Below are 17,410 nucleotides of genomic sequence, written 5' to 3' on the forward strand. Positions count from 1 at the left end.
GCCAGATCCAACCTGTTGCCTATAATAAAGTTTTTTGAGAACACAGTAACACTGGTTCATGTACTCTTGTCTGTGGCAGCTCTGTCTTATAAAGTCAGAGTTAAATGTTTGCAACCAAAAACTGTATGGCTCACAAAGCCTAAAATTATTTACTCTTATCCTGTACAGAACAAATCTACAAGACTCCTGCCTTAGTTTTCCTCCTGGAAGAGCTGAGGCATTAACAGTCCCAGGATCTGGTGGAGGTGAACTTAATGATGAAATCTTCCCCTAGTGGAAGGGACACAATAGGTTGACTGTACCACCCTTTTTCACCAGGAAACCAGAAGCTGAAAAGAATGCCAGTTTTAAGAATCCCTCCGTATCTGATACTTCACAGGTAGTACCTGCAGAGGGCCAGGAGAATGGGCAGAGAGAAGAAGAGGAAGAAGAAAAAGAGCCTGAAGCAGAACCCCCTATACCTCCCCAGGTTTCAGTAGAGGTGGCCTTGCCTCCCCCTGTGGAGCATGAAGTAAAGAAAGGTGGGTGAACCATTAATGATTGAAACAGTGCAGCTCCCTGAATTCCCAGAGCACTTTATTTGGACTTCTTTTAATGTTTTCCTGCCTTTTATTACAGTATCTTACATATCTGTTCTCTCTGCCTCTCCTAGTTGTTAAGCTTTTGTACTTGAGGGCTAGTTTCGACTCTGTTTAAATCTTTGAGTACCTGTAATGAGGTTGGCCTAGACAATACCTGATAGGTGCTTTGCACATTTAGATGGAAGAGTAGGGAGCAACGTAAAAGAAAGTAAGTTATGTTGCTCCCTACTAAAAAACGTTTGTGTGCTCTATTTGATAGTGACTTTAGGAGATACTTTAACAAGACGTTCCATTAGCCAGCAGAAGTCTGGAGTTTCCATTACAATTGATGATCCAGTCCGAACTGCTCAGGTGCCCTCCCCACCCCGGGGCAAGATCAGTAACATTGTGCACATCTCCAATTTGGTAAGTAGTTGTTTCCCACAGTGCAGCCTTGTTGAGTTTGAGTTTTAGATTCATGATTCTTAAGTTCAGCTCCTAAGGAGACATTGACTCTGAGTGAATTTACTTAAATCTCTCAACCTGTCTCATCTGAAAAATGGGGAGAAAAAAGTATCACCTTGCAGGGTTTTCTTGAGAATTTGTAGAGGGCCTGGCACGTAATGCCTTAATGAGTGTTGCCACTCTTCTCACATTCCTACTAGAGGGTTCTGACTTCTCTGCCGTCATCCATAGTTTGAAGCTATACTCCTATGACAGCAGCTTGGGAAATCTTCAGATAGTTATATGAGTGTGGTTCTTCCATTTCCATTCACAGGTTCGTCCCTTCACTTTAGGCCAACTGAAGGAATTGTTGGGACGTACAGGAACTCTGGTGGAAGAGGCCTTCTGGATTGACAAGATCAAATCTCATTGCTTTGTAACGGTGAGGGACAAAAGCTCTAGGTTCTGGCATGTTCTCTTTTGTGACCAACATGGCCAGGTTTGAGGGTGTTGTGGCAAGTGGGAGAGATTAAAGGCCTATTGTGACTGCTCTGCCTTCTCCCTTCCTCCACCAGTACTCAACAATAGAGGAAGCAGTTGCCACCCGGACAGCTCTACATGGGGTCAAATGGCCTCAGTCCAATCCCAAATTCCTTTGTGCCGACTATGCTGAGCAAGATGAGGTAAGAAACTTAGGGAGAGACAGAGAGGTTATCTTCTCCCAAGATTCCCTCTGTCCTTCCTCTTTGTTTCCTTTAGTTGAACTGTGGGGCTTCAAAGTCTGTCCACTGGTACCTGGGCTCCTTCTGTGGGAGTGATGTCATCTCCATCCTGAGTATCCTTGTCCTTCCTCTACCCACAGCTGGATTATCATCGGGGCCTCTTGGTGGACCGTCCCTCTGAAACTAAGACAGAGGAGCAGGGGGTACCACGGCCCCTGCACCCTCCACCCCCACCCCCAGCCCAGCCACCACAGCATCCCCGGGCAGAGCAGCGGGAGCAAGAGCGGGCAGTGCGGGAACAGTGGGCAGAGCGGGAACGGGAAATGGAGCGGCGGGAGCGAACTCGATCAGAGCGTGAATGGGATCGGGACAAAGTTCGAGAAGGGCCCCGTTCCAGATCACGGTCCCGTGACCGCCGCCGCAAGGAACGTGCAAAGTCTAAAGAAAAGAAGAGTGAGAAGAAAGGTACTTAGCTGTGGGGACGCATGTATTCATTGGTACATGGGAAAGAGAACAATGGGATGGGACATAGGGCCCTGTGCATCAAGTCCAACCCACTTTCTTCCACGTCAGAGAAAGCTCAGGAGGAACCACCAGCCAAGCTCCTGGATGACCTTTTCCGCAAGACCAAAGCAGCTCCGTGCATCTACTGGCTCCCGCTGACTGACAGCCAGGTGAGTGATGGCCTTCCTGCCCTTCTCAGAGCTGCAGGGAAGCTGGGGTGTGGGACACTGGGGAGAGTCATAGGAGTGTCAGAGGGAAGAGTCCCAGGGAACAGCTTAGAGCAATACAGAAAAATCGAAGCATCAAAGAAAGGATGTTTTAAGAAGCAGTTGATGAGTCTGCCTGGAGAAGTCAAATCTGAGAGTGTGAAGGTAGACACAAAGACAAGAAATGTGTTTGTGTAGCCTAGGAAAGTGGCTGTGCCAGTCATTCTTAGAAAGTATTTTTAGGTAGCAGAGAAATTTCCTGTTTTGTAAACTTACCCATTTCTTGTTTTTCAATACTTAGTGTTTTTTCCTTCTTAAATTTGTTTCTTTGTAACAGGCCTTTTGGGAATTTTAAGCTTATGCTACTCAAGTAGAGATTTGTTCACATGTAGACAGCTAGGGAAATATCGGTGGCCTGCATGAATGTGCCAGTACCTATTGTGGGTGTAAAAGGTGAACACTTAAAGGAACTGGGGCTCTTGAGACAAGGACAGATGTTACCGCTCCTCTTCTCCCCCCCCAAACCCCCACCACCACCAACCACCCTACACACACACTCCCTCTTTCTCCTCCCCCCCCTCCTGCTTAACAGTAAAGCCGGTGGTTATCCTGAGCGAGGAGTACTGGATCCAGGTGCAAGTAGAGTGGGGCTGATGTGAGCTGGGCTGAGATGATATATTCTCTGCCTTTTCTTCTGGCCACAGATTGTTCAGAAGGAGGCAGAGCGGGCTGAACGGGCCAAGGAGCGGGAGAAACGACGGAAGGAGCAGGAAGAAGAAGAGCAAAAGGAGCGGGAGAAAGAAGCGGAGCGAGAGCGGAACCGACAGCTGGAGCGAGAGAAGCGGCGAGAGCACAGCAGAGAGAGGGACCGGGAGAGAGAGAGGGAACGCGAACGCGACAGGGGGGATCGAGACAGGGAGAGGGACCGGGACCGGGACCGAGGCAGGGAGAGGGACCGGAGAGACAACAAGCGCCACAGCAGGAGCCGGAGTCGGAGCACACCTGTGCGGGACCGGGGGGACCGGGGTGGGCGCCGCTAGCTGCGGAAATACTGGGGAGAACTGCAGGTATCGGCCACCCTGCTCCTGGGTGGGGACGCAGGGCCACAGAGGGACAGGTACAATCTCCACCACCTGGGAACCAGGGGTCTTTCACACCATTTGCCCAGTGCTGAAGTATGGCTGCCACCTGTCCCCACATACCAAACGGAGCAGCGGCCATCATCCTCCCGTACATCCCATAACCAATCTCTTGGGATTTAGCCCTCTCCTTTCTCGCATTTCCCATGAGGTCTGTGAGAGGGAAGAGCTAGGTTAGAGCGAGAGGTGGTTGGCCCAGAGGTGGGGAACAGCCAGGATCCCCCACCTTTCATTTTTCCTTCATACTGCTCACCACCTTTGGGTACTCACACCTCTTGGGAACAGCTGGGGCCAGGACTGGGTTACCTATGAGCTGAATCAGCATCTCCTGAGTCCCAGGGCCCCTGCAGTTCCCAGTCTCTGCTGTCCTGCAGCCTTTGCCTCCTGCTCACCGGTTCCACTTTATATCCACCTTTTCCTTTTGTTCAATTTTTATTTTTATTTTTTTTATTATTAAATGATGTGGTCTATGGAAAATAATAAAAATCTGACTTAGTTTTAACTAGTGTGTGAGTGATTTTCCTTGGGCAGGGCCTGGGTGAGAGCCAAATTGAAGAGGATGGGTGGAGCCAGCGTTTCTTGTGCAGGCTGCTGCATCCCGGAATCAGAGTAACTCCCTCCTTCCCTGCCTTGGGTCTACCCACACCACAGCTGTAGGGCTACCTCGCTGATGGGTAGGAGGGAAGCAGCTGGAGGTATTTGGTCACCTGCTTTTCACCTTCAAGATGCCTCCCACAACTGCCACGAGGGGGCGTTAGCCGCTTGCTCAGTAGGCATCTATAAATGAGCTTCCCTAACAGGCTCCACTCCCTGTCTCCGTCCACTCCCGCCCGTGTCTTGCCTTGGTCTCTGACCTGTTCCTAGGCCCAACCCACAGGCTCTGGACCCTTATGAAGTCCTGAAGCGTACCCCAGCCGGCCCGCTCCTATCCCCAAATGCTGCCGTCTTGCACCCAGAGTCCGAACGAGCCCTCTGAGGCTGGTCTGCGAGCACAAGCCGAGTTGCTGCAGTGGCTCCAGATTCCTCTGCCTCGCCGCACGCTCCCCTTTTGCCCTGCTGCGGGGGGCATGCGGGCCGCTAGGTGCTCCTGGGTGCATCCTCCCCACCAGCTCTGGGGATCTGGCCTGGACCTCCTCTTGCTCAAGTGCCCCGTGGGGCGCTGCGGGCATGGCCCAGGAGGGGCGGTACATCTGTATGCGCCTGGCGGCCAGCAGCACCGCCCCCCGCCCCCGCTGTTCAGCCCAAGCTGGCCGGGGAGGGTCGGAGGCTGGGCTCTCCACTCCCGCGCGGCGCGGAGCCGCCTCGCTCCTCCGCAGGCGGAGCCTCCTTCCCCCGCCCCCTCTGTCTCGCTCCCTTGTTCTCGCCGGGGCCGCTCAGACCTGCAGCGGAGCCGCGGCGCCCGCTCGGATCGCGTCGGGGCTGTGCCCCCGGACCCGGCAACCGGGGCGGGCGGGGGTGCTCCCCGTTGGGCTGGGCCCCTTGGCACTGCCAGGTAAGGGTCTGCCCTGGAGTCCGGGTTGGGGGTCCTCGGAGGGTCAAGCAGGGGGCCCGCAGCCTGCGGGTGTCTTCAGAGCAGTGCGCTCCCCGGCTGGGAGCCCACCGCTGGCTCCCTTCTCCCGCGCTCTACCTCTTTCCCTTCTTCCCTCTCTCCTCCCGCCCTCTTTTTCCCATTTTCCTCTCCCTCGGTGTCTTCGCCCTGCCTTCTCTCAGCCTGTTTGCCATCTCTGCCCCTTCCCTCTGTCTCCCCAAGCCTTCTCTCTGTCCCTTGCCCTGTCTTTCCCCATCTCCACTTCCTCTTGCCTTTTTTTCCCTCTACCTTTCTCTCCTTTCCTGTTCTTCCTCTTTTTCTTTTCCCGCCCTCCTTTCCGTCCCCTGTTCCTTCCCTCTCCTGTCCCCTTCTCTTCCCTCCTCGCTATCCTGCTCTCCACTCCTCTATTCCTTTCCTTTTCGTCCTGCCTACCACTCTGGTCCCCGGCTTCCCTCCGGCTTCCCTTTTCCCTCGGGAGGGAAAGGACTGGCAGGTGTGTGTCTGCTCTGGGGGAGCAGGGGCACAGCCACAGACACCTGCGAGGGTTCCCTCACCCTGGGGGGAGAGGGAGGAGAGAGCGGTGGGGAGGGTTCTCTGTCCGCCTCCCTTCCGTGGCCCCCTCTGAACAAGCCCCTCTCCCAGAACGAAGTTCTGGCGGCCTGGCCTGACACCCAGAGGTGAGGGCTGCCCTGCCCGCCCATCACGCACAAGGCCCCTCTTCCTGCTCCTTCCCATTCCCCAGACTAGTACCAGTGACTCCTGTCTGCCTTTCAGAGACCAAGCAGCTTCCTTTGATCTCTCTTTCAGTCTCTCACTGCCATTCTGTCCCTGTCTCTGCTGGACAGTCCATGAGCCTTGGTTTCGCCCTCAGTCACACTGTCTCTAGCTTGAGTTTGCCTCTTCCCCCTCCCCAGTCTCCTGGTCCTACCCCCACCTCCACTGGCTCTTCTTTCAGCTCTGGCCCCTCACTCTGCCTCATGAGCCCAGTTCCCCTTCAAGGACTTCAGATGGCAGTGTGCGCTGGGGGCAGGTTTCTGGGGAGGAGGGACTTTTCACAGGCTCTCGAGCCTGTCTTAGGCTGCACTCCTTGTTATCTCAGCCTGACCCTAGACAGCTCCATGAATCCCAACCTCTAGGTTTTACAAAAGGCTTCCGCCTTTTCTGGTAGCCCCCACCTCCCCCAGCCCCTTGCTGCATGCCTCACCTGAGAGGACATGGGCCAGTGGGGCTCCAGGCCCTCCCAGCATCTGCTGTCCTGTTTTCTGCCCCAGCTTCTCTGCCAGAGTTGACTGGCTGGAGATTTATCTGCTTGGAGGGCTGGATGTGAATACAGGCAGAGCCTGAGAAGAGGAAAGGATCCGGCTGTCTGCTCTGTCTTCGACTGCATTCTGGGCATTGGGAGTCTGGTTCCTTAGAGGTTGGCTCTTCAGCATCTACCTCTGGTGGGGTGGAAGGTTAAGGTTCCTTGACCCTGAAGAGCTACCTGTCCTGCAGGTGTGGATCCATGGGGTAGCCCCAGCACATGTGGCCTCTGCCCCAGCCAGCTCATGTCTCAACACCTGGGGGCAGTGAAGAAAGCCCTAGCTAGAGCCCAAACATGTGGGGTCTGGTGAGGCTCCTGCTGGCCTGGCTGGGTGGATGGGGCTGCATGGGACGCCTGGCAGCCCCAGCCCGGGCCTGGGCATGGTCCCGGGGGGGCCCAGGACCAGCACTGCTGCGGACCCGAAGGAGCTGGGTGTGGAACCAGTTTTTTGTCATCGAGGAATATGCCGGTCCAGAGCCCGTTCTCATTGGCAAGGTAAGGATCAAGCCCTCCCATGGCGACCCTGACTCTGTAGCTCAGCCCTGTAACTTCATCACTTCTGCAATGACCTTGGTCTCTCAGGACTCCCAACACTCCACCCAATCCTAGATTCAGACTCTTGAACTTTCTGTTCCTATGTGGAACCGCCGTCATTTTGCTCTGACCATTACAGCTGCATTCAGATGTGGACCGGGGCGAGGGCCGCACCAAGTACCTGCTGACCGGGGAGGGAGCAGGCACCGTGTTTGTGATTGATGAGGCCACGGGGAATATCCATGTCACCAAGAGCCTGGACCGGGAGGAGAAGGCACAGTATGTGCTACTGGCCCAAGCTGTGGACCGAGCTTCCAACCGTCCCCTGGAGCCCCCATCAGAGTTCATCATCAAGGTGCAAGACATCAACGACAACCCCCCCATCTTTCCCCTGGGGCCTTACCATGCTACAGTGCCCGAGATGTCCAACGTCGGTGAGTACCCCGAGTCTGGATGCCCAGGTCCTCCCACCTCCTCGAGTGCCCTCTCCTCTCCTTCCCCCATTGCTTTCTACCCTGGAACCCAATCCTCTGATTCAGCCCTGCTCACATCTGGGTTCCCCCATATGCTACTCTTCCCCTTCCGGCCTTGCCCCCGCTGAGTGGGATACTGGGATCCCCCGCAGGGACATCGGTAATCCAGGTGACTGCTCACGATGCTGATGACCCCAGCTACGGGAACAGCGCCAAGCTGGTGTACACTGTGCTGGACGGCCTGCCTTTCTTCTCCGTGGACCCCCAGACCGGTGAGGGTAGGGTTCGGGAGCGGTGGGGCAGCCACAGGAGAAGGAACCCCCTAACCCAGAATCTCTCCCTAGGAGTCGTGCGCACTGCCATCCCCAACATGGACCGAGAGACTCAGGAGGAGTTCTTGGTGGTGATTCAGGCCAAGGACATGGGCGGCCACATGGGGGGGCTGTCGGGCAGTACTACCGTGACAGTCACCCTCAGTGATGTCAATGACAACCCCCCCAAGTTCCCTCAGAGTAAGCGTCCATTGCTGCCGCCTGGGCCACCCTTTGACCACCCCCTCACCCCTGTCCTAGCCAGGCCCCAGAAGAAGGAGGTGTTGGGGGAAGGAGGAGAGCTGGGGACCTCTCTAAGAATGTCTCCCCTCCACCTACCCTCAAGGCCTGTACCAGTTCTCCGTGGTGGAGACAGCTGGGCCCGGCACCCTGGTGGGCCGGCTTCGGGCCCAGGACCCAGACCTGGGTGACAACGCCCTCATGGCATACAGCATCCTGGATGGGGAGGGGTCTGAGGCCTTCAGCATCAGCACAGACGCCCAGGGTCGAGACGGGCTCCTCACCGTCCGAAAGGTTAGCCTCCTGTTGCTGACACTTGTAGACTCACTCATACCCTCCTCTTGCCCCACCAGGACACACTCATAAGTGGTCTAGAACAGACTCAGGAACCTATGTTGGCAATTAGAGATCATGGTCATCCACTTGCCTTTTAGATGAGGGCCTGGGACCCAGAAAGGGGGTGTGATTGGCTCAAGGCTTCATACATCAAACCTGTGATCGAGCTGGGGGTAGACCTAGAGTTACTAAGTCATCTGCCCCTACCCTTGACCACCAAGGCCGCTGACCTTCTGGTGCACCTTTCCTCTGAGGTGGGCCGAGCACTGGAAGCTTGTGGGGAAAGGATTCCACCTCCCGGGAGGCTGGGCCTGCCCTGGTTTCTACACGCCTCAGCCACTCCACTCCCCTCGCCGTAGCCCCTAGACTTCGAGACTCGTCGCTCCTACTCCTTCCGCGTGGAGGCCACCAACACGCTCATTGACCCAGCCTACCTGCGGCGAGGGCCCTTCAAGGATGTGGCCTCGGTGCGCATAGCCGTGCAGGACGCCCCAGAGCCACCCGCCTTCGCCCAGGCTGCCTACCACCTGGCGGTGCCTGAGAATAAGGCTCCGGGGACCCTGGTGGGCCAGGTCTCAGCCACGGACCTGGACTCGCCTGCCAGCCTGATCAGGTGAGCGAGGGTGTGTCCAGGCAGCGCCAGGCCTGGGCTGCCCAGAGGCAATCCAGTCTCAGAGAGGATGTGTTTTTGACCATAAATCACACTGGCCTCCTGGAAGAGGTCTCCCTCCCTGGGGGCCGGGGCCGGGTGCAGGCTGGAGGGCCTGGCTGTCCACTCCCGGGCCCTCCATCCATCCCTCTGGGTGGGTAACAGTGGTGCCCCAGTGGCAGTGCCAGCAGGTGTGCAGATGTCACCTCGTCTGAGTGTAACTGATCCTTGATCACTACGGCCAGTCCCCCAGTATGTCGTGCTTTACCCACTTGCTGATGTTCAGTTCCCAGAACTGCCCTTCGAAGTAGGTGTTTTCATTACCCGTCTTTCCGGGGGTAGGCCCTGTGGGGATGAGTGACTTAACCAAGGTCACCCAGTCAGTAAGTGGCAGAGCTGGGATTCGAACCAGGGTGGTGCCTAGAAAAGAGCCACTCTTTCCACCTCCCAGCCAGCGTCCCTGTGGCAGCACTGAGGGGGGTGCTGGTGTCATTCCCTTTTCATGGTTGAGGAAGCTAAGGTTAGACAATTTGCCCAAGGTCACGTGGCTGTTCTGAGGCCGAGTGGGACTGGAACATGGATCCCGGGGTCCCTGGAACAGAGCCCGGAGTCTGAAAGACAGACAGTGTCTCCCCCTTTCTGCCTCTTGCTGTCTTTCTCTCCCACTCCAGGGAGACCCAGTTCCCCTGAATCTCAGGACAGGTATTTAATGCTGACGACCTCTAAGGGGGCCCTGTGTGAGTTAGGCTCTTAGTGCATGGGGCAGGGTCTGCCCCAGGAGCTCAGGCCCATTCTCTTAGATGAGCCAGGAGGCCCAGTAAGGGGAACAGAAGGGAAGGAGACAGAACAGCAAGCCGAGGAGCTGCCCCCAGCCCGCCCCAGCTCCTGCGCTGTCTTCCCCAGATACTCCATCCTCCCCCACTCTGACGTGGAGCGCTGCTTCTCTATCGAGCCTGAGGACGGCACCATCCGCACAGCTGTGCCCCTGGACCGAGAGGCCCGAGTGTGGCACAACCTCACAGTGCTGGCCACGGAGCTCGGTGAGGAGTCCGAGGCCCTGGAGAAAGTACTGGCCTCTTGGCGGAGGGGCTGTCCCTGAGCGTGGCGTGGGGGAGGGAGGTCACTGCCGTCGGAGCCTCATCCCCAGCCTGGATTGTCACTGTGAGGCAGGCCTGCTGCCCTCGGCTGGCCTGGGCCCAGGAGGTCTGCCAGAGCACTCTCCTGACCTTAAGTTCGCTCCTGTACCTGGCTCTTACCATTCGGAAAATAACCCTAACCTCAGATAGCTTCCAACCTCCAACAGTCCCAACCTGCACCCTGGCTGACCCTGTCCTACCCACTCTCTGCTTCAGGCCAAAGCCTGGGGCCAGGGAAGAGCTGGGACCTCCTTTGAGGGGTGACTGGGGAGCCACAGCAGTCGCTCCCAGGGAAGCCCCGTGGGGAGCCCTCTCCTGCCCGTCAGGACCCAGTCACCAGCTGTGCGGTTCAGCTCCTCTCTGGGCAGCTCCGTCTCCTGGAGGCAAGCAGGCCCCTCCCCTCCGTCGGTCTCCCCTTAGCACCCTGCTCACGTCTGAGGGTGTCCACACACGCTGTGTCCTGTCTGTGGCAGTTGTCACTGTGTGGGGGGATGTTTTGTACATGGCAGTCAAGAGCTAATGTGTGTGTGTGGTGTGCACCTATGTGTGTTATTCCATGTGTGTGGAAATCACATGTGCATACACACGTATGTTTGTGAGTACATATCTATAATTTTGTTTCTAGAGTTGAGTATGTAGAATTACATTTACATTACTTACCCATGTGTGTAACTGAATGGGCACAGTGACAGGTACACAGAGCTGGTTTTGTCTGTTGTGTATGTGAGTGTCTGTGGCCAGGTAATAATAATTTATTACTTATCGTGTATCAGGTGCTGGTCTCAGCACCAAATGTGGGGTTATTCATTGCATCAGCACCATAAGTTTATGTGAGAGGTGTGGTTATTTCCCCCTTTTACAATGAGAAAACTCAAGTGAAGGGAAGTTAACTAACTTCCCAAGGTCACAGAGAGATGAAGTGGCGGAGCAGGCTGCAGAGTCTGAGCTCTCTCCCTCACCACACTGCTGTCATATGTGTTCAGCTGGACATGTGTAGGTTTGTGTTTGTGTCCATGCAGAAGTGTGTTATGTGGTAGTGCATGTGTGTCTGTCTGTGCGTGGCCCTGTGTGTTGTGGCTGCCTGTGAATATGTGACTGACTGTGTATGTGTGTACTTCCCCTCACCATCTTCTCAACCTTCTGCCAAGTTCTGCCCCCCGCCCCTCAGAAGTTCATTACTGACTAGCAGACCCTGGGCCTTACTGCAGTGAGGGAATGGTCCCTGCCCCATCCTGTCCCTGTCCCAAGCCGTTAGCCAGGCAGTCCACTTAGCCTCCTTGCCAAGCTGCCACCTTCAGGGCTTGCCAGGGGGAGAAACTAAAGGAACCAGCCTCGGAGAGGCGAGCACCAAGGTGGGCAGGGGTGCACATTCTTCATTCTCTCTTGGGTGCCCCGGCAGTGAAGAGAAAGGCAGGGTAATGGTGGGAGCCACCTGATGCAGGGATGCGGGAAGAGGGGCCTGCGTCTGCCTGTGGTGCCCAGGGCAGCCTGGCTCTGCACACTGTGCATCGTACAGCTCCTCCCTTCCCCCAAGGTCAATGCTAAGTGATGCTCATTGCTGCACCACAGCCTTCCAGACCTCTGACGGGGCGTGGGGTGTGTGTGTGTGTGTGTGTCCTCCCACCGATGCTGTGCATGAAAATGCATTCTCTGGACCTTGGGTGGGGGTATACTATATTCACTCTGTATACTGAACATCCACTCCATGCATCTTGTATTTGTTTTAAATGCTGAGTGTCCTTCTAATGTATGGTGTTCGTATGTTTGTACATTTCATGGCTATTGTCTAAATGCACTTCTGTCTAACCTTCATTTACGGTGTATGTACCCTACATGCGGGTCATTGTTTATGTATATCATGAGTGCTATTCCTGTGAAATCTGTGTTGTGTATTGTACATATCTTGAGTACTACATGAATGTTGTATGTGCTTGGTGGTGTTTAATTCATTTCACATTGTTTGCTACATACAAATTGCACACATATTTCACGTGTTGCGTGTGAGTGCTATATGCGGCGTGTGGCACCCATGCCCATGTACCACATGCGTTGTGTGTGGGTGTGTGGGGTGTATGTGTTCATGTTCTGGCTTCAGACAGCTCCGCACAGGCTTCCCGCGTGCAAGTGGCCATCCAGACCTTGGATGAGAATGACAACGCTCCCCAGCTGGCCGAGCCCTATGACACCTTTGTGTGTGATTCTGCAGCCCCTGGCCAGGTGAGCTGCTGAGACGGAAGGGTTGGGACCTCAAGACCTCCAGCTGCCCACTTCATACAAGGCCTGTCATTTTCCTCCTAGCTGATTCAGGTCATCCAGGCCCTGGACAGAGATGAAGCTGGCAACAGTAGCCGCATCTCCCTTCAAGGCCCTCTGGGCCCCGATGCAAACTTCACTGTCCGGGACAACCAAGGTGGGCGGCCTCCTACAACCATGCCCGTGCCTGCCTCCCCCTCCTCTCCTCCACCACCCCAGTCCAGCCTGCCTGACCCCCACCCACATATCTGGGCCCTCCTCCTGACAGAAAGTAGATGTGGATTTGCACAGGTTTGCTGACTGTAAACCTTCCCCATGGAAAGCTATCTCCATGGCCAGACTGACCCTACTGGTCCCAGGAGATGCCCTAACAATTTTCCTCTCCCTCAGATGGCTCTGCCAGCCTGCTGCTGCCCTCTCGTCCTGCTCCACCCCGCCAGACCCCCTACCTGGTTCCCATAGAACTGTGGGACTGGGGGACCCCAGCACTAAGCAGTACCGCCACCGTGACTGTCAGCATGTGCCGCTGCCGGCCCGATGGCTCCGTGTCATCCTGCCGTCCGGAGGCTCGGCTCTCACCTGCCGGGCTCAGCACTGGGGCCCTGCTTGCCATCGTCACCTGTGTGGGCACCCTGCTTGGTGAGTCAGGCCACAGTGGGACACAGATGTGGGGTCCAAGTATTTGGGGAATGTGCAGAGGAATCGGGATCCTGGACACAGGGAAATCCACCCTCGGGTTCACAGGAGCCCTTGTGCCTGGATCGTCCCAGTGGCTGGTGCATCATCCAAGAGAAAACGCTCTGGCCTCGTATCCCTGACCTGCTGGTCCGTAATGACAGTAACAAGCCATAGAAACTGTTTTTTGAGCCCTGACTCTGGGCCACGTGTGGCACTGGGCCCATCACCTATGGTATTCCGTTTCATCCTTTCCGCAGCCCTAATCGGTAAATGCTTTCCCTGTTTTCCATACCAGTAATCAGTCTAAGAGTCAAAGAGGTTTGCAGAAGCTGGGCAATGTCCCATGCTCACACAGCAAGTAAGGGGTGAAGTCCGGAGTCACAGGAGGTTTGTCAGATGTCAAACCTAGGGCTTGCCACCCTTAGGCCACACTGCCTCCTCTGTCACCCAACCATCTGTGTCTGCCCAGGCCGCTGGCTCAGCGCCTGTGTGGCCTCTCCCCCAGCCTTGGTGGTGCTCTTCGTGGCCCTGCGGCACCAGAAGCAGGAAGCCCTGATGGTGCTGGAGGAGGAGGACGTCCGGGAAAACATCATCACCTACGACGACGAGGGCGGCGGCGAAGAGGACACAGAGGCCTTTGACATCAGCGCCCTTCAGAACCCCGACGCAGCAGCCCTGCCCGCCACTGGCCCCCTTGGGCGCCGTGATGTGCTACCACGGGCCCGGGCACAGCGCCAGCCTCGGCCTCCTGGCCCTGCTGACGTGGCCCAGCTCCTGGCACTGCGGCTCCGAGAGGCGGACGAGGACCCCAGCGTGCCACCCTATGACTCCGTGCAGGTGTACGGCTACGAGGGCCGGGGCTCGTCCTGTGGCTCCCTCAGCTCCCTGGGCTCCGAGGCCGGTGGCGCCCCGGGCCCCGCAGAGCCGCTGGATGACTGGGGGCCGCTCTTCCGCACCCTGGCCGAGCTGTACGGGGCCAAGGAGCCCCCAGGCCCCTGAGAGCCGGGCTGCCCTGCCGTCCAAGGTGGGGTAGCCCGCACTGGCCCTCTGAGTGAGCCCCAGGGTCCAAGCAGGCGGCAGCAGCCCAGGGCCCCCAAGCCTCTTCCCATCCCTGTGTTCCTCCTCCCAGATCCCCCAGAGCAACCTTCTTCTCACCGCCCTCTTCCTGAGTCTTCCGTGTCCTCTCCAGGGACCTCTGTCTCTGTACCACTGTCTGGGTCTCCGCTGTGTGGCTCCGACTCTGAGTCTCTCTGTTCTGTCACTGTGATCCCACCTTACCCGTGGCCCTGCTTTCGTCTCTCTGGTTCTAAGTCTCTCATACACGCCCTCTCTGTCCCCCTCGCCCCACACACATGCTCTGTGTCTGTTTCCTGCCCACGTCTGCCCCTCTTTCTCTCTGGGTCCCTGCGGATTTTGGTTTTTTTCCGTTCATCCCAGAAGGAAGAGACACTTCCAGCCACTGCTGCCCACCTTCCTGCAGGGGATATTCTGCCCCAGGTCAGTGCCCCTGGACTGTTTGGGGCTCGGGTGGCCTGAAGCCTCCCCCGCCTCACTGTCTCTAACTGGGCTCTCCTGTCTTTACAGACCTTCCTGCATGGTTCCATCCATCACTCATGGCCTCATCCCAGCTCGACTGGCCTCCAGCAGAGAGGGGGTGCCAGCCCACCTCCCAGGGGAGAGCTCCAGCCACCCCCCCCCCCCCCCGCCCCGCATTTGGCTGCCTCCCTGGAGCTCTGCCCAGCTGTTGGCGTCCCAACTCTGGGCCTTGTCTTGTGTGCTTCCCAGGCCCCAGGGGACGGGCAGGGGAAGGAAAGGGGGAGGCAGCGGGGAAGAGAAAAGAGGGAGGAAGGGGAGGGGCCTCCATCTCTAATTTCATAATAAACAAACACTTTATTTTGTAAAGCCAGAGCCCTGTTCTGCTTGTGCACTGAGGTTTCTGTATGGAGCTTTACTGTGCCAGAGAGTGAGAGCAAAGGCCCGAGCCTCTACCCTCTGGTTCGTTTTCCGTCCCTTGGGAGACGTTCCACTCCAAGTCCCTCTAGATAGAGGAGAGTTTGGGTTGGTTTTATTCAGGGAGTAAGTGCCCCACTCCCACCATCGGCTCTCTGAGTCCCCTGTTGTTCTCAAACTGTCCAAAGAAATGAAGATGCAGGGACTGGCCGGAGGGGAGGGTGGGAAGGAGAAGCAGAAGGTGAGGGCTGCAGAGAAGAGAGGAGGGGGAGAAAGGAAGAGGGACTGCAGACTGAGACAAAGTGCAGGGGGCGGGACAAACCAGTCTCTAGGGGCCTGCGGTGCCCGCTGGGGAAAGGGTGGGCCACCGAATCTGGGCCTGCCGCCCCCACCTTTATCAAGAATAGGAGAGACTGACCGTAGGCAGCTTTAGGTAGTAAGGGGTACACTGACATGGACGCACACCTGCGCCTTTCCTTCCAGCCCTTCCCAGCACCCTCCTCCGGTCCTCCCCAACTCACTAAATTTAGAGAGGGGAAAAACGGGGCATAGGGAAACAGGTTTGTCAGCGAGACCCTTATCTCTGGTCTCAAATACCTCATCATCTGGAAGGACAGAAGCTGTCAAAGGAGTTAAGGGCAGGACATGACAGAAAAAGAAAAGACGAAACAAAATGGGAGAAGGAGGGTTGGTGCCCTGACCAAGAGGCTCAGCGGTTGGTCATCCTGGAAAGCAAAAGTTCATTGGTTCACTTTACTGGTCAGGGCGCATGCCTAGGTTGTGGGTTCAGTCCCAGTTGGGGTACATACAAGAGACAACCAACTGATGTTTCTCTCCCTCTCTTTATGCCTCCCTTTCTGTCCCTTAAAAAAAAAAAAAAAAAAGAAAGAAAGAAAGAAAGAAAGAGGAGCCCTGGCTGGTGTAGCTCAGTGGATTAAGCATAGGTCTGCGAACCAGAGGATCACAGTTCAATTCCCAGTCAGGGCCCATGCCTGGGTTGCAGGCTGGTTCCCCGCAGGCCACTTCCCAGCAGCGGATGCATGAAAGGCAACCATACATTGATGTCTCTCTCCCTCTCTCCTTCCCTTCCCCTCTAAATATAAATAAATAAAATCTTAAAAAAAAAAGGAGGAGGAGAAGGGTTCTCCTCCTGTTCTGCCCACCCTCTTTGTCTGAGTTCCGTCCTTCCTCCCAGTCTATGGGAAGTGGAAGGGTGCAGAACATCCCTGGGGAATGAGCTACATGCAGTTCACAGGAAGCCTTTGGCTGGGCTCAGGTGGCGATCTCAGGCTCCGCTACTCCCTCCCCGAATTTCTCAGAGAAGTAGTGAGCTGGTGGGTGGAGCCTTGACCCCAGCCCCTCTTTACTCTGAAGCATTTTCCCAAAAGAAGTGGCGAGGCCTGGCATTCTCCCCAATAAAGGGCTGCTTTCCTTATCCAGGCATTGCGCTTCTCTAGTCTGTCTCCTGTCTGCACGAGAAACCACACATACATCACCTGCCACATTCACACGCACCTATCCTGGATCACTCATACCGCAACCCACACACATCTCTGAACATGGAGATGTACTTTCGTGTCTGAGTCCATCAAATGCTTGAACCCTGGACAAAAGCTGCCCTTCCTCCAACGCTCCTCCAGGACTAGGCTGGCCAGGATCCGTGACCTCCCGCTATCCTTCCCAGAGTCCCGCCTCTCCTTTCCTGATCCTGAGAAATGGGAGAAGAGTGCAGAGGGTTGCTCTAGAGGCCACTGGCCAGGTTCTGGACCCTGGTTCGAAGGCTAATTCTGCTGTACTGGGCACCTTTCTGTGGCTCCTCCCCAGAAAACTGCAATTTCTTCTCCTCCGCCCCCACTGCTCTCCTTCTTAAGGCTTCCTGACCTTTCCTCCCCCCTCCCCATTCATCCCCGCAAGGCCAGAGCTTGGAGGTTTGCTCTGTCTGGCCAGCTCCTGCCTGGAGTAACCCTGAGCCTGAGGTTTAGGGTTGGAACTCGGGGATGGGCTGGAGGCTAGGAAGAGTGGGATGAGAGAAAGAAGGTTCAGCAACCTTCCTTCAGGCCCCATCTCTTGGTTAATTGTGCTTTCTCCCTGACTTGTCCTGGGGAGGGGAGGGGTTGAGAAATGTCAGCCTGCATCTCCAAATCTGGGCTCACAAGGGAGAAGGAGGGGGCCAGGAAGGGCAGAAGATGTGCTAACCTGACAATTCGCATGGGCATAGCCACCTCCCTGTTTTCTGCGTTCCCCAGAAGGAGCTATAGAAAGGAGAGGCTGGAAAGCAGGCAAAAGGAAGAAGGAAGTAGGAGGGAAAGAAAGGAGGGGAAGTCTGGCAGCAGCAATGACATACCCCAAAGAGCAGTGCACAGGTGAGCTGTGGCGATGGCTCCAGGCCCTGGTAGGCAGGGCACATGAGGCTCAGTGGGAGCAGTCTCCCTGGGCTCACCCCT

General features: G+C 56.2%; 2 protein-coding genes across 8 annotated transcripts in view; both read left to right on the forward strand.

The window, feature by feature from the left end:
• Positions 1 to 4,077, forward strand: part of ACIN1 (apoptotic chromatin condensation inducer 1) — a 30,335-nt gene extending 26,258 nt beyond the window's left edge. For all 4 annotated transcript variants that reach the window (XM_037129281.2, XM_037129282.2, XM_037129284.2 and 1 more), the window contains 7 exons: positions 380 to 521; positions 841 to 986; positions 1,339 to 1,446; positions 1,580 to 1,687; positions 1,867 to 2,191; positions 2,300 to 2,400; positions 3,141 to 4,077. In XM_037129281.2, coding sequence (XP_036985176.2) covers positions 380 to 521; positions 841 to 986; positions 1,339 to 1,446; positions 1,580 to 1,687; positions 1,867 to 2,191; positions 2,300 to 2,400; positions 3,141 to 3,476 — 1,266 coding nt within the window. In that variant the 3' untranslated portion in view covers positions 3,477 to 4,077. The remainder of the gene's footprint in view (positions 1 to 379; positions 522 to 840; positions 987 to 1,338; positions 1,447 to 1,579; positions 1,688 to 1,866; positions 2,192 to 2,299; positions 2,401 to 3,140) is intronic.
• An 874-nt stretch (positions 4,078 to 4,951) lies between these two features.
• On the forward strand, positions 4,952 to 14,814 carry CDH24 (cadherin 24). Of its 4 annotated transcripts, XM_037129476.2 has the most exons (14): positions 4,952 to 5,067; positions 6,375 to 6,520; positions 6,598 to 6,901; positions 7,080 to 7,374; positions 7,566 to 7,685; positions 7,758 to 7,925; positions 8,071 to 8,258; positions 8,660 to 8,913; positions 9,853 to 9,989; positions 12,181 to 12,302; positions 12,384 to 12,495; positions 12,729 to 12,977; positions 13,486 to 14,513; positions 14,601 to 14,814. In XM_037129476.2, exons 3-13 carry the CDS (start codon positions 6,701 to 6,703, stop codon positions 14,013 to 14,015), a joined length of 2,376 nt encoding a protein of 791 aa, XP_036985371.2. In that variant the 5' UTR covers positions 4,952 to 5,067; positions 6,375 to 6,520; positions 6,598 to 6,700; the 3' UTR covers positions 14,016 to 14,513; positions 14,601 to 14,814. The 4 variants fall into 4 exon arrangements, with proteins under 4 accessions (XP_036985371.2, XP_036985370.2, XP_036985373.2 ...); XM_037129475.2 differs by having other exon boundaries at positions 6,375 to 6,901; XM_037129478.2 differs by having other exon boundaries at positions 6,375 to 6,901; positions 13,522 to 14,513.
• The last annotated feature ends 2,596 nt before the right edge of the window (positions 14,815 to 17,410 follow it).

This window comes from Artibeus jamaicensis, unplaced genomic scaffold, assembly GCF_021234435.1.
Source record: "Artibeus jamaicensis isolate MK-2021 breed Jamaican fruit bat unplaced genomic scaffold, CSHL_Jam_final contig_887, whole genome shotgun sequence".
NCBI classification, from domain to species: Eukaryota; Metazoa; Chordata; class Mammalia; order Chiroptera; family Phyllostomidae; genus Artibeus; species Artibeus jamaicensis.

Excerpts from the sequence above, each read along its gene's own strand:
- CDH24 (XM_037129475.2), top strand. The coding sequence starts at position 6,701 with ATGTGGGGTCTGGTGAGGCTCCTGCTGGCCTGGCTGGGTGGATGGGGC. Across the intron at positions 7,375-7,565 it reads GCCCGAGATGTCCAACGTCG|GGACATCGGTAATCCAGGTG; the intron begins GTGAGTACCCCG and ends GATCCCCCGCAG. Across the intron at positions 7,926-8,070 it reads CCCCCCCAAGTTCCCTCAGA|GCCTGTACCAGTTCTCCGTG; the intron begins GTAAGCGTCCAT and ends CCTACCCTCAAG.